This window comes from Oenanthe melanoleuca, chromosome 7 (genome assembly GCF_029582105.1).
Source record: "Oenanthe melanoleuca isolate GR-GAL-2019-014 chromosome 7, OMel1.0, whole genome shotgun sequence".
NCBI classification, from domain to species: Eukaryota; Metazoa; Chordata; class Aves; order Passeriformes; family Muscicapidae; genus Oenanthe; species Oenanthe melanoleuca.
The window spans coordinates 20,936,178-20,952,172 of NC_079341.1; the positions used below are offsets into that span (position 1 = coordinate 20,936,178).

The 15,995-nt window shown below is 37.2% G+C and overlaps 1 protein-coding gene across 2 annotated transcripts in view; it reads right to left on the minus strand.

Annotated features, from left to right (window-relative positions):
- Positions 1-476: 476 nt before the first annotated feature.
- TANK (TRAF family member associated NFKB activator) overlaps positions 477-15,995 on the minus strand; it is a 28,442-nt gene continuing 12,923 nt past the window's right edge. Inside the window, exons 5-10 of one of the 2 annotated variants that reach the window (XM_056496597.1) lie at positions 12,537-12,716; positions 11,181-11,251; positions 8,908-9,026; positions 6,686-7,266; positions 2,476-2,644; positions 477-1,292 (exon numbers count right to left, since the gene is read on the minus strand). In XM_056496597.1, the coding sequence (XP_056352572.1) occupies positions 2,477-2,644; positions 6,686-7,266; positions 8,908-9,026; positions 11,181-11,251; positions 12,537-12,716 (1,119 nt within the window). In that variant the 3' untranslated portion in view covers positions 477-1,292; position 2,476. The remainder of the gene's footprint in view (positions 1,293-2,475; positions 2,645-6,685; positions 7,267-8,907; positions 9,027-11,180; positions 11,252-12,536; positions 12,717-15,995) is intronic. The other variant, XM_056496598.1, reaches the window with a different exon arrangement.

Here is a 15,995-nt window from a genome sequence, read left to right on the forward strand (position 1 = left end):
ATAGGAGTTGCACTCAGAGCTCCCGATGGAATCAGGAGCAGTTTGTTTCCTTGCGAGCGCTGCCGCGAACGCTGGCTGTGAGCGCGGAGGACTCACGCGTCGCGCACCGTCAGCGCGGGGCGGGGTGACAATGAACTCGAACGGGAGCCCTGAGACTGCTCCAGCGCCGGGGCTGCCCCGGCGAGGGCTCCGCTGGCCCTACCGGACGGGTTTGCTGCTCTTCCTCTCCTCTCAAGTTCCTTCCACCATATTTATTATTTTTAATGACATTCTACTTCCCATTTGAATTCAAGCTCCTCTGCCGGGTTGTGTGGAAGAGGGAGGGAAGAGGAGGAATACTGAGCCTCCTCTGGTGAGTGTAATAAAGCAGATGTCCCTGCTGGCAGCAGCAGCCGCCTCCAGGAAAGCTGTGTAAGGGGGGCTCATTCAGGGACCGCACTCGCCTCCCACTTCGAGTCGCTCACAACTGCTCAGCGTGAGATTTATTTATTTATTATTTATTTATTTAAAAACTAAACTAGTGCTCCTCGCAGTGGTCTGATCGGTGAGCCTTATCTGGATGCCCTCAGGCAGCGACAGTTTTACGCAAGCAGGATTTAAGAGTTTCCTAAAACGTTGCACTAGGCAGGAGCCCTCGCAGTGGGAGATGGATGGGTTCTGCTGGTCGACGAGACTTTGGTCAGCCGTGTTCCCCCCACCTCCTGCCGCCCTCCCCGCTGTGCCCTGGCTGCGGGGGACCCCAGGCTGCCTCCAGCCACAAAGAGCCTTGTCCCCGCGCAGGGCTCCCGGCTCTGCCAGCTCCAGGGCTCCTGGGGAAAACTCATCCACGCGTGGGGGCGGGGGGAGAAACAGATGACTTTATTTTCTTCAAAGGTGATTCGCAGTTTGTGCATCTCTTAATAAGGCGAGCTCCTGAGCTCGGATTTCACGGCTGAGAGGTCGAGTCGGAGCTGCGTGTCGGGCTGGCTGGAGATGTGCGAATCCCCTTCTCTGTTCGCAAGGCTGGAACCTGCGCCTCTCCCGGGCACCACCCCCAGCCGCGCTCCCCGGGGAGGTGCTTCACACTCCGCACGGCCCAACACCGCCTCTTCAGCGCTGCGGGGCCGAGAGCTCCGCGAGTAACAAACTTCCTCCAGGTCATGGCGCGGACGTGCGCTCTACACTGCTGTTCATTACAGCACACTCTCTTGACAGCCCGTCACAAACATGACATCTTTAAAATAGAGAAAATATTGCAGAAAACTCCATTTCTAAAAATTACGCAGGTGTTAATTCTTCCAGAAATTTGTCACCTGCAAACAAATTTTTAAAAAGAAAAAGTGTTGCGCTTTGCCTGCTATGAAAATATTAATACTAATAACAATATCAGGGCTAGACCCTATATTCAGTTCAAATGCAAAAAGCAAGCACCCTTTGTCATTAATTTAAAATACTTGGCAACACCCCTATTTTTAAATTTGATATCAGTAAATCCAGAAAATGTGCAAACTTTATCAGACTTCAGTGTTTCAAATAAACACAAATTTTAATTGCATTGAGAAAGCCACTAAGCATATTCAGGTTAAAAATAAAGTTACTGAGATTTTGGTGATTAGGTTTTCCTCTTTCCTTTCTAGTCTGTACCAGACTTGGCAATCCATTATAGCAGAAGGGATAGCAAATAATCTTTGGTATTGTTAGTTTTGGGGAAAGTTTAACTTTTTCTATCCTTCATATTACTATAACCTGTTCCCTGAAAGCATTTTAAATAATTATTAATGCTACAAAGGTACATGAACAAGATAATTATTTTTAATAATATGTAACAGATATTAATAAAATCATTACTGTTCAATTTTGACAAAAAGGTCATTTATGTGTTACTTTTGATTACTTGCTTTAGTAAAAAATTCATCTGGGAAAGTCAACCATTCATTTATGTTACTAGTGAACAAGCCTATCCTAATTCTGGCACACCTGGATTCAGCAATTATGTTAATTTTACAAGAATCTGAATTAAGAGGTTCACTATTGTAAGTTATATTTGGAAATTATATAATATAAATAAAATATAAGGGCCTACTTCTCTTCCTGTTTACTTCAGGGAGAACATAATCACATCACTGGATATTGTAAAAAAAATTCCTAGCATTACCAATTTTTGCCAGATAGATTAAGGCATTAATCCTGCAAGTCTACATTCATAAATATAGTCTCAACTTCAGGCCTATTCAAGCAAAGATTAATTGGGAAAAAAAAAGCATTTGATATCACTCTCAAAGTTAATAGTGAAGCATAACAAGCAATAATGAGAATTACAGTACTGACTTAGTTTCATTTTGCCTTGTCAAAAGACAACTAAAAATGTGCTTATCTGACAAACAATTTCAGTCATGAATTCTTGTTACAAGAAGTCATAATTCTTAAGCTCTTATCTATTGAATAAAAAAAATGTATAAATGTACGCAAAAACAGTGAACCATTGAATTCTCATACATTAAGACTGTACTTTAAAGTGGGAATTGAGATGCCGAAGAAAATCTTCTTTAGATGTTAGAGATGGTGGGAAAACTTCTCGACAGAATTCACATATTCCACACTGATTCAGTTCAGAGTCTGCATATGCTTGTGCCAGCAAATCATTGTCTTGAGGCTGCCAAATGGGCTAAAAGAAACAGAAAATTAGTATTGCTGAGGTTTACAATGTAGTTTACATTATGCTGTAGTTTATATTTATATTAAAAAGAATACCTGACTCTTTAAATTAGGATTCCTTTACACTTGCCTGGCCAGAGATGTTAACTAGAGAGTTCTCATTTAAGAAAAGCAAGATAGGACTTTGGTTTTTTTCTTTTAAAGTTCTATAAACACACTATCCTTTCAAATACTTAAACATACTGTGGTATCTATTAACAATAAATATTGCTATGAGCAGAAGTCTGTAATACCTCTGATACATGCTAAAGCTTTTTTTTAACTTTGCATTTCAGTAGTTTACTGTAGAAGCTATAGTACAAAATAGCCATTTGGCAGAAATGAGAAAATACATTTTTACCTTAAAATAAAATGTTTCTTGTACAGATTTAATACCATTTATATTTTATTTCCATTCTTATTGACATATAACTAGTTTTCAGTTTAATTCCAAAATGACTACATCTATGTCATGGCTCAAGGTACTTATTTGCTCTGGCTGCCTTTTGGCATAAATGTGTCATACAAGTTTCATAACTTTAGTATTAGCAACACAAGATCAAATAGTTACATTATATGGCCAGGACAATCAAGTTTTGAGTAAATTGAAAGTCAAATGCATCCTGTTGTGACTACAAAGTAGAAAGAATGGCAACAAGCTGGTTGGAGCTCTATGTGGGGATAGAACTTAGAAGAGAGTGTGCCCTACAGGGTTTTTTTTTGGCTCAGTTTTTTCCTCTTGCTTCACTCACACATGGGAAGGCAAGGAAGAATATAAAGTAATTTCTTTAGAAGCTTTAAATTTCTTGCTACTGATACCCAAGATTTTTATTTTTCAGCTCTTCTTTAAATTTAATCATGCCAAATAGTTAAAATCTATTGTTTATTTCTCCCTCGGTAACCCACTGTACAACTACGCTGGCTTTCACAGCGGCTAAACCTCCCTTTTAAACCACCCTGAACTTCCTGGGAGTCAATTTCCTGCCTATTCTGTATTTAAACAGTGTTTAGCTTATCACATAGCAATAGCAGATTTACTGTCTTTCATTATGGTCAGCAATCCATATAATTAAATTGACTAATTAGTAATTAAGTGCAATCACACCACTTTTTTCAGCTCAAAGAGTCTACTTATTGTATGTTGCTGGTGTAAATTGCATATTAAATCTATCTAGACACTGACACACTTAAACAAGTTAACACACTTAAACACACTACATAAATGTGTTTAGAATTATTTGTTTCTGATATGATGTAAAGCACCGTTTGAAAAAAAGATAAAATAGTATTGTAAAAACTATTTGTCATCTTGGAAACATAACAAGGGGAGGTACCCATCCAGCAACCCACACACACAGGCACTTAACTTCCATTCCTTGAGTGCTAAGCTTGTGCTTAATATCCTTGTCAGAACAGGGATCTATTTAGGCAGACATTCAATTTCAAAAACATTAATATTGAGATTAATAGACTATTGATTTGCTTTTAAAATCATAAACATACTTAGAAATATTTTTGATGGAAACAACTCCCTCAAACTGCAAATACCAATAAACGTGCATCTATATGAAAGTCTCAGCTAAATGCAGTCTGTAAAATCCTAGGTTCACTAATATCCACGTTTATTTTAATCTACTGCTCTTTTCAGTCACGTTTTTTTTTAAAGTTACATTCTAAGAAAACAGTACGGAGTTTTTAGATTTAGTATCCACATAGAAGGAAAGAGCTAAATTTATTACACCAACTGAGAGCAGTTCCAAGAACTTGCTGTTGCCAAATCTATTGCATTTATGGGGTTTTCCATTTTATAAGTTAACATATGTAGTAAATACTTGAAAGTTTTATCTACACTAGGAAAAAAAAAGAGGTATATAATTTTCTCCTTCTTGGCTTTTCCTTCATTTTTGGAAGGGATGATAGAAGCTGTAAGCAGCATAACCACCCCCTAGAAAGGTGGTAAAAATACTAAGAACAAGTTTATGCCTAAATTTTGCTGAGGTTAACACAGTGAAAAGGGCATGTATACAAGTAACTTTTAAAAATTACTGTTTTAATCTACATATATATTATCTATGACCAAATCTTTAGCACAATTTACAGCAAGAAAAAGCCTCTAGAGCTGAGTCCAATTAATTGGGAAAAATACTTAAAAACCTATTTTGAAAGCAGCTGAATAAAGGTGATGGGTATTTAAATATACTGATATACACAGATGTACGTTAAATGGATTCAAAAGTAATGCTGGCTTGTTTCAAACTAACTTCTGAATAAAAAGTAACATTTTGATCAATGAAGTACTCTTGCAGATACGACTTTCAAATAATAAACAGTTCACCATTAGCTTTCTTTTTCTTTGAGTGCTAGCATTAGTAGTACATTTTTATACTACCAATGCTAGTACATTTTTCTCCACAAAACAGATCATTCACATTCTAAATGCTGGCTCCAAATTAATTTCCTTATTTTGCACAAATACTAATGGTCAAAGGCTTATTGCTATTCAGCCACTCTCCTGTACTTTTTAAGCTGCATACTCCCCTATCAATTTATAACCACATACCAGGTGTTTCACTTGCTGTAATGTACAATGCAGGGTGCCATCTATTGAAAAATGAATACACAGACTAACTAGTAAAAGAACAGGCTGGAGAGGGAATACAAAAAAGAGGATAGTAACAAGCAATGGAGTGAATTCTTCGCAGTTCCACAGGAATTCCACTAGCAGTAAAATAAATGTGTTAATTTGTTTAACTTAGTCACAACTGAAGACCCAATGAAAAATACAATGAGAACTGTAATTAATAAGTCGGTAAAGAATTGAGATCTCCTACATTACAAATAGATATTTAAAATAGCTTTTGAAAAAATCAAACTTATAGCAGCAATCTTTAAATGCTTTAAAATTTCCACTCAAAAGTGGTTTGCAATAGAAAATTAAAGTAGACTGGGTAAATTTTAGGAGAAGAAAACACCAAAGCTATCATGTCCTACACAACATTCCAAATGCTGGTTTTGCAGGTCATGCAGTGACAAAATGGAGAGGTAAAGCTCCGCTGCTGCAGCTACCTTGTCATTAGGAAAGAACATAAAACTTATTCCATGTAAATAGTAAAAATATATGAATTCCACCCTCAGAGAATTCCTAATTATCACTATCTGCTTATTCTTGAAAATCCGTCCTCTCACAAGGTACCAGAAAAGCCACAGAAATAAAATTAAAAAAAAAACAAACACAAAATCAGTCTATAAAGCTCCATAATTTTGCCAGCTTTCAGCTGAGACACGATATTACACAAAAGAAGCAAAGTATTCAGAAACATGAGTGTCAGAACATGCCAATATCATTTTCTGCTTTACAGCTACTGGACCTTGTTTTCAGAAGCTCCCATGGACTTCAGGCTATAACTGAAATTTAAGCCCAAATTACATACATAAAATAAAGTATTTTAGCAAACTTTCCTTAATTTGAAAAAACAATTATGCTTTTTTTTCCTACAATGACAAAAATTTAAGTTTCTTAGAGCAGAGAAATACGGTGTTGTTGATACCTCAGACTGAGGCAAAAAGTAGCTATTTTTTTCATAGTGGAAGTATTTATTTGTTTAGCTTTTTAATTGGTTCATTATTCTTATTCTCTGCTGTACATGCAAAACAATTAAAACAAATATGTGCCCTATACAACAGAGATCAAGGGTAGAAAGAAAGCAAAATAGGGGGCAATTTAGGATTAATGACAGCTTTGAAATAGATATAGAAGCAATTAATATCTAGATGAATTGAAATTTGTAAAAGCATCCAGTGCTTATATCTGCTTATATTCTTGATGTTTCACTGGAAAAGCATCTTGCACATATTCTGCACTATTAGGGAGAAGAAATGACAAGAGATGTTGTCTTTAAAAAACTGATGAGGTTTCTTAGAGAATATATTAATCCAGTCTCAAAGATCTTTGCAAAATGTGTGTCTGAATCATTACCATTTTTTAAAATGTAGAATATTTATAGAAAGATACCTGATGAGGACCTCTGACGGTTGTTCCAGCAGCTTCTAAAGAAAATATTACTTCAGGTACACCCTGGCTTGTTTGCTTAGGTACAAATGTGAAACCACTGTCTGTTGTTTTTAAACAGGATTTGTCACAGATATTTTCTATGGGCATCTTTGCATGATCTGAGGGGTTTGTTTTGTCAACAGTAGTTAAGCTTTGTAAAGCTGAGGTCATGAGATCAATGCCATGAGCTTCAAATGAGTTGGGTTCCAATTTACTGAGGTTAACAGCACGGTCTCTGTGCTCCAGGTTAAAATGATGATCTTGAAGCATGTTTTCAGATATACCAGTACAAGGAACTGTTGGTTTTTCCTGAGTGCTCTGCAAGAAAGCAGAGTCATTGTCTGTAGGTGGAAACTTGACATTAAATTTAGAAAGTGATTCTACAGAGTTGTTGTCCTCATCTTGGCCCACTCCTCTTGGTGTGATAGATGTGATGCATGATGCACCTCTATTTATATCCTTTATAACCCGAGGCTTAAAAAGCTCTTCTGCTTGTTCATCAGTTTTATCAGTGCACTGTATCGGCATGGAAAACTGTATTTCTGTGAAGAAAGAATGAAGAAAATATTAAACAGTCCATTGAAATACAGTTATTAAAATGTGGTGTTAAACTATTTTTTCTTTCTTCCCTGATTTTTTAACTGTTTATTTTCTCTTAAAAATCAGAATGAGGTGTAGTTCTCCTTCACAAACATTAGTTCTGACACCAAAACTATCAAAAGAGAAATAAAAGGAAATTACTCTTTTCTAGTAATTATATTTCTCTTTGATTTATGGCTATAAACATTTTCATTTTATTGAAAATTATGTTGTCCCATACTCTTAACACATACTTGCATATTTACTGAAGTGTTCTGGCAGAAATAGAAGCTGGAACCCAAACCACTTCACACAGTGCCAAGAACATGCTAGGCACCATGAGCACGATTTTAGAAGGTATTCAGGTACCTAACACCCACTGGTTTCCAAATTAGTTAAATATTTAAACTGACTAACTATTCAGAAATGGGACCATGTTTTCCCTTTGTTTCGAGAATTCACCCTTCATTTTTGGCACTAATTTAATAAAAAAGGCAATGGTTTCTCCTAACCAGGTGAGAGAATAATTTCAGTATAAACTGATTGTACAGCAGCCTTCTGATAATGGAACACAGAAGTAACAAATCAAACATTAAATCTATACAGCTTTTGCCGTGTATACCTTTACACACAGTTGACTTAAGCACTTCTTTTATCATCTATATCGCTTACATCATGTATGGCTTTTCACACAATTAAGTTAGGCACTTTGTTGGGAAATCAAAACCATTTTTGTAAAGTAAGCTGCCAAACACACTTCCTCCAAAATTCCCACCCCCAAATAATGAAATTATTAGCATACAATCAGACTATCACAATACAGTTCAGACAGAGCAATCTGAAGCAACAAGATACATGTCAGCACTTCATGTAACAAAACTTCAATAATGGATAACCTAAATTAAAATCAAGTGCTGAAATCAGCATACTTTGCTTCAAGTCTGTGCATTTGGCAGGTGTTCATTGAAACCACTTAAGAGTCTGATCCTACTATTAAGAAAAGTTATAGAGAATACCCATAGTAGGTTACACTGTATTAAAGGTAAGTATTAGCAGAACTGGACATTCAGGATCTCTCACAGTTTCAACAAAAATCAGGGTTTCCCTTTGTTTTCAGGAAGTGTTGGATTAAGCTCTTGTCTCATATAAGAAAACAGTATTTAAAAGTCTAGAAAATAAGTCCTCTGAGTCTCCTCAGTCCTGCAGTTTTCCTCTAACAGATATGGGGCTAGAGGCATTCATAGCAGACATCTTTTGAACTGACAGCTAAATTAAAAGCAAGCAAGTGCTGTCATTCACACAGTATGATGGGATATCACATGTAGTAAGTGCCTGCCTCTCACTCCAAGGGACAAAACAATTACAAGAGCCATTGATGTGATGACTGTCTTTTATAGCATGTGATTTGGAGCATTCGTCATAGAATGCCAAAACTGGCGGTGCGTTTTCTTGGTGAAATACTGAGCACCATGTGAACAGACTTGAAAAAGGCAGATGGTAAACAGTGGAAGTACTTCTATGTATGTGTAATTTGCAGTATTTTCAAATATAAAGCAAAGCTTTCAAACAGTTGAATCACAATAAGAGCTTAAGTATGATATTACCAGTTTCAGGTTCTGGCTTTATCTTAAATATACTCAGTTGGTCTGTTTGTTCTCTGGCTAGCATACATATTCGATGACACTCTTCTTTCATTTCTTGGAAAATAGTCTCCAGATTCTCTCTGGAAGATCAAAATTGCAAATTAAAGAGTCAACCAATTCAGCTTGTTGTGACCTTTAATCTAGTCACACCCACAAACCACAGAAAAACAATAGTATAAGCTACTTTTCTTGGATATCTTGTTCCTCAACATATGTATACATATTTTACTGTATACAGTAAAAGCAAGCAGAAAAAGGAAAAGGAAATGTTGTCAAAGAGTTGTTTATTCATATCATACACATATATTTTTGAACACAGGAACTGAGCCTGTAATGACCACCCTCAAAAATCCAGCCTTTCAGTTCTTTCAGTCTTTCAGGTATTTTGTGGAAGAGTTTATCTTTCCCAAGGGTACTGCTTCCACCTCAGTTCTAGGGAAAATAAGATGCTGCCACTATGAACAAATTGTTTTCTGTTGCTGCTAGTGCACTTCAGAATGCAGAAGAAGGAATACACAAGCATTTGTAATGGCTGTTTCCTTCTCTGTCTACCTGGCATTTTGGGGAGGAGTTTGTGAACTCATCCCCTCTGTTTTCATACAGTATCATATGACTTTTCTTTTCAATCTGAGGGACTTAAATTCTATTATTTCTTCTCCAGAGTATCATATGGGAATCTGAATCTGATATTTAGTTATCTGCACTGAGAATGGTAAAAATAGTTCATGCTGGTGTAGTTTATTTGCCCAAAGGCACTGTTATTTAGTTACTGATGCATCCATAAAATTCCACTGTAACATTTTGATAAACTTGCTGAGTAATTTATATTTTTAAGCACAATATAATGGATTTTATAAAATGAGCTTCAAAAATGAAAAAAAGTAAAGTTGGATTTGTGTTCTCATTTGCATCTTTACATCAAAAGATCTCAAAAGGAATTTTTCTTTAATCTTGTGAATAGTTTTCCTTTTTTATTGCTTATTCATATAACAATCAGACTGTGTTCCTACTTCTGTTGTGTTTCTCTTTTTGAAGACACAAATATCTATTTGTATCTCATTTGAGAAAAAGATGCACATAAATAGTTAAAATTGCTACTGTGAACACATTCTGATGTGATTTTGTGTTAAAACACTCTGACGTTTTTGATAAATAAGAAATAAAATGAAGTTTCTAATCAGAACTTAAAAATATATCTATGATTAGATGAGCAGTCTTAATTTGCTAGACATTTGTGATACTATAATCTTACTAGTGTAAGATTACCAGTAATCTTACCAGTCACATACCTCTTTCCAAGAAAACAGTAAAGTAAGGAAGCTATTTGAGAGCAGGAAGACAGAAGACAGGTAAGGGGTTTTATTTTTTTAGATATAAATCAAAAAGACAAACAAGTCTTTCTCACATTACAGTCTTATTTCCTCTCTTTCTTATCATATAAGAGTAGTGAGCCAGACTAAAGACCCATGTGGTTCACCTAGCCTATGTATGGGAGGGGTCAAAAGCAGATGCCTAGGCAAGTGAATAAGAAGACAGCAAGAATTTGATACTTTTTCCCTTAACACTCTCCTAACCTCACCTTAGAGAACCTTCTATTTGACCCCAGCAAAGTTGTTACAAGTGGCATTACTGCCTATCCTATGAAAAATGCAAACCTAAGATAACGGTCAATATTTTCTGAAATCACTGGCGGAAGAGTAAATCTACTGCTTTTGACCCCTGGTCATAGCAGGGGTTTGCTGGCTTCAGCTTATATATAAACTTGGTTTCAAACTATCTAATTTAGGACAGATCAGGCCAAGAATTATTTCTTCATACTGCCTATCAGGCCTCTTCCTGGCAGCACAGCAGGCTCCTGTGCTGTGCTGCCATCAGTTAATCCATAATGGCTGTACATTCCTGTCCAGAGGAGTTAATGCAAGGCAGTTAATGCTTATCCAAACCCCAGCATTAACATCTGCTGCTGTTTCCCAGAGTTTAACCTCCTGCTGAACCAAGTGGCTAATGTTCTCCCTCCCAGCTTAGCCCTCTGTACTTGTAAAGCCCCAGCTATGATTCACAGAGTTGTTGGCTCTATTATCTTCCTGCATTAGCTCTTTGACCTTTTATGCTCCCTCCTCACGACTCCCTGCCCAGCCAGTTCTTAAGGTACCGTGTAGAAAAGAGGGCAATAGCTGGCCTTAATTGCAGAAAAGCCAAAAGCTAATTTGAAAAAATGCTGCAGAAGTATTTACCTTTCAGGTGAAATACCAGAGATCCCTAGAGATAATTCAGGCTTATCTGGAACAACTTTCTTACTTTTCACCTTGAAGTAAAATATGAAAATATTGAGCATGTTAGCATATTAATTTTGCACTTCACCTTGATATGAATAAAAATGTCATGTGGTCTTTCACCTAGTCCCGTTGAAAGCTCTCAAAGCATTGTCAAAATGACAAAAGAGGTTTGTGTGAAATTCCTAGTTCCTTTTATAACTCAGTGTGGCATTTCTCTGCTCATATTCCCTTGAAAAGGAACTAGTTCTAAGAATATTGCTTGATTGCAACTCATTTTCAGTCATGTATAAGGTTAAGATTCTGTCTTTTGTATCAGTCTTTTACCCAGTTATTTTACCTGTTAAAAATCAATTTATTCACTGAAAATTTCAATGAACACATCAGAAGCTAATATGTCAGGAGTTACAGCAGTTTTTAAAATAAGTTATTAACTTTTACTACCACCGTGTGGTTCACTCCAGTATTACATAGTTTTACATCTGCCAGGCATTAAGGGAAGTTTTCATAACCAGTCACTAAGCTGTAGTTCCACTAGAGCTACATTACCAGATGGCCTGGGTAGTTCATATGTGCTCTAAGTCAGACATGAACTTGAGCACGCCTGCCAAACCAGCTGATTTCAAAGATGTGTAAGCTTAGAGATCTGTATAAGCTGCTCCACTGCCTATAACCACAGGTGTGTCTTACCTGTAATGCTGAAGTGTGGCTGCAGCTCCCATAGATGCATTTGAGCTGCCTTATATCCAGCGAAACAGGATACAATGCCACAGTAAGCTAAGCAATGCTTAGTAAGTCTAATAGCAACAAGTTCCATGTTGCTGTGCTCCTAGGCTTTCCTGTGTTCACTTTAAATTAGGTAGCTAATACATGTATATGTGTTTAGATTCATATCAACAATTGCACTCTAGCACCACAAGGACAGAATAGCATCCAAAATGCAAAAATAGGGTAGCACCAAGATCAAAAAATCAACTCAGTTTTGGTGAAAACTTCCAACTGAAAATTATAAACCAGAAATGCTAATCTGGAGTTTTCACAAACATGAAAATTTTCAAGACATAAAAAAAAAATTACATACCAACAAAACAATATGTATTTAATGGTGTTCCCTATGTGCTTTATAAAATCTAACATCTAATCTAATTTCCTAGTAATTACAGAATAATTACAGAATAATTAGTAATTACAGAATAAACTTAAAATAAGTTTATTGGAATAATTAGTACAAATTCTAAACATTTCCTATATGAAAGAAGTAATAATTTACAAATGTTTGTCTTTTTTATTTATTCTCTACTTGGTTTCTTATCTTACCTCCCTTTTATACGTTGGCATCTGTATAGCCTTTTGTGCTTCATTTAATTCTTGCAATTTGCTTTCCAGATTTCTTATTTTATCATCTTGTTTGGAAATAATAGATAAAAGCTTCCTTTCCTTTTGATTGCTTTTGTCCTCAAGTTGCTTCAATTTCATGCTCTCACTGTCTAACTGTTCCTAAAAAATAATTTTAGAAACACCAGTACAATTAATACATTTGAGGTTTGTGGAATATCACTATTCAGCAATCTATAATAAGCTAAATATAGATTTTGCATCATAAGTAAGAGTCAGTCTTGTTTATTACATTAATAATTTTCAATTGACAGTAAAGACCTTCTACCACTTCACATAGCTGTAACTCTTCAAAACAACTGTATCTTCTGAACTTATGCAAGTCACATTAGTGTTTATGCAACATAAAGACACTTTCTTAATTCACTTACTGTATAATTTACATTAACACTTTATGTGTAATATTTTGCATATATGATACATAAAATAGTATTTAATTAATTTCAGTCTTACAGCATCTTAAATATGGTAATAATTCCACAAATTGAGCAAACCCAAGAACACAATCCCACAATCACAGAATCCTAGAATATCCCCAGTTGGAAGGGACCCATACACATCAAGTCCAACTCCTTTCTCCTTGCAGGACTACCTAAACCTAAACCTAAACCTAAACCTACACCACAGAACTGAGAGCATTTTCCGGACATTCTTTGTATTCTGAGAGGCTCAGTGCCATGACAGCTTCCCTGGAGAGCCTGTTCCAGTGACCAACAACCATCTCAGTGAAGGACCCTTTCCTCATGGCCAACCTGAACTTCCCCTGATGGGACTTCACTCCGTGTCCTGTCGCTGCTCACCAGAGAGGAGAGCAGCACCTCCCCACCCACTGCTGCCCTTGAGGGCATTGTCAACTGCCATGAGGTCACCCCTGAGCCTTCTCCTTTCCAGGTTCAACAAACAAGTGACCTCCGCTGCTCCTCTGAATTCTTGCCCTCAAAACTTTTCACCATCTTGGCCACCCTCCTCTGGACATGCTCTAATATTTTGACATCATTTTTGTGTCACCCAAAACTGCACACAGTGCTCGAGCTGGGGCTACACCATTGCAGAGCAGAGCAGGACAATCCCTCCCTTGCCCAGCTGGCAATGCTGTGCCTGATGCCCCCCAGGACACAGTTGGCCCTTTTGGCTGCCAAGGCACACTGCTGACTCCTATCAACTTGCCATCAACCCAAACTGCAGATGTCTTTCTGCAGGCATGCCCTCCAGCCTCTCATTCTCTGATCTTTATGCACGACCAGGATTCTATTGCAAATATTTCAGGCCTATAAAGATCTGTAGAATAAAAAGCCCTGGCTGCTCTCACTTCTAGTAATTAATGGAACTTTTAACTATGTGGGATTTTTGTGGAATAAAGAAGAAAGTACCATTTTTTTTTTAATATGCTCAAAGAGTAGTTGCAAAAATTTTCAAGAAACAACCTACAGCTGAAAACCTTATAGTTGTAAGTTTATGAAATCTTGATACAGGGAACTGTATCAAGTGTCACAAAAAGTGTCCCCAAGCCCCATGATTATCTCTGCAAGAGATGTACGACCTAAGGGTTAACTCTTAAAGAAGAATGCCAGTGAAATGCAGTTAAATAGTAGACAGGTAGGCTAAGATGAAGAGGAAAGAAGCAACTAAGTGCTTTCTCAGGACCTTTTGTTTTATTTTCAAATGGAATTTACATATGGTGAGGCTGTGCATTTGGAGATTAGGGAGGTAGGGGCTTCCCTACTAGACAAAGACAGCCATGCAGGGATAGGTTCAGAGCTGGTTTACCAAGACACCAGCTGGCTAAGCATGGATGTTTACACATACAGCTGACACAATTGTTTAGCCTCAAAAAGTTATACTAGCTGGATAAGAAAGAAAAACCTGCAGAAAAATAGCTTTGAAGGCATTGGTTTATAGCCTCAATTGCAACTTTGAATAGCAAACCTACAGTAAGAGCTTCAGTGCAACTCCAGACTTGGGTGGTATCGCAAGGATCCAGATTAAGCCCCTTCCGCTCAGTGACTTCAAAACAGTGTCTAAAAATGGCATGTTTCAATCCCAAAAAAGCTTCCTTAATCCTAGCTCTTCTATGCTTTGAATTTCTAACAGGTCAAATTCAATTTCCCATTTAAATAAGGTAAGGGGATACAGCTTCTCCTGTATTTTCCTGCATCATTATTTGCTGGAAATCCAAACACCTAGAAAAAGCTTTCATCAAAGATAACTCTTGCCCTTGATGAACTATTGTATCTTAAGGACAATAAAATAATTCATTGAGCTGTGATACAGCATAATTTATCTCTTTGAGACTATTACAGCTCCAATTCACATGTGGGCTTTCAAAGGCCTTCAGATAACTGGAGGCACTGCAGTAATGGCCAGTAGTTCTCCTCCATTTCTCCTCCATCTGCAGAAAGTGAGGACAAAATTTAAGCAAGAAGGGAAAAAAGCCACATGAGAAGAGCCATGCAACGTGTCACAGTGAAGACATTATCAGTACATACTGATGAATATATCAATTTATGCTTATGGAAATCATCATTCCTGTGACCATCATGATAACACCAGAGAAACAATTACACCTTTTGGGATCTTTCAATAATACAACCCTTCATAGCTTGACGATCTTAAGAGTTTCCAAGAGTTGCCTGGTGGTTTGCAGTGATGTGGTAACTCTTATAAACTGGCTGAAGATTACAAATGCTTGATAAACTTCATAAGCTTTATAAATTTTATAAATACATCACACAAGTCATACCTGCTCAGTTATGTACTTGGCAACACAATATATCTTTTAAGAACACTGGTGTCAGCAAAGTGGCTATGTACTATGAACAGATCAGTATATTTTCTTTTGCAGAAGCTTTATAGGATCAGAGAATAACTGAAATTGGAAGAGACTTCCAGGGTTCTCTAGCTTCTAATCAAATCAGAGTCAGTTACAATGTCCGATCAGGTTATTCAGTCTGGTCTTGAATTTCCCGAGGATGGAGACTGCACAGCCTCTTTGGGCAACCTTTTCCCAAGCCTGGCTGTCCTCATGGTGAAACGTTTTCCCCTATGCTCAGTCTGAATCTTTCCTCTTTCATCTGCCCATTGTATCTTATCCTGCCATACACCAGCATTAAGAGCCTGGCTCCATCTGCCTGATAACCTGAATATAGGTATTGGAATACTATTAGCTTTCCCTGAAGCCACCTCTTCTCCAGGCTGAACAAGACCAGTTTCTGCATTTTCTCACGGGATATGTACTCCAGCCCCCAGTTACCTCAGTGGGGCTTCTGGTGAACTCACTGTAGTTTGTCAATGTTTTTCCTGTACTGGAGGTCCCTAAGCATGACGTAGTACTCTAGATGCAGTCCAGTGAATAGACAGAGATACTCACTTCCCTGGGTGTGC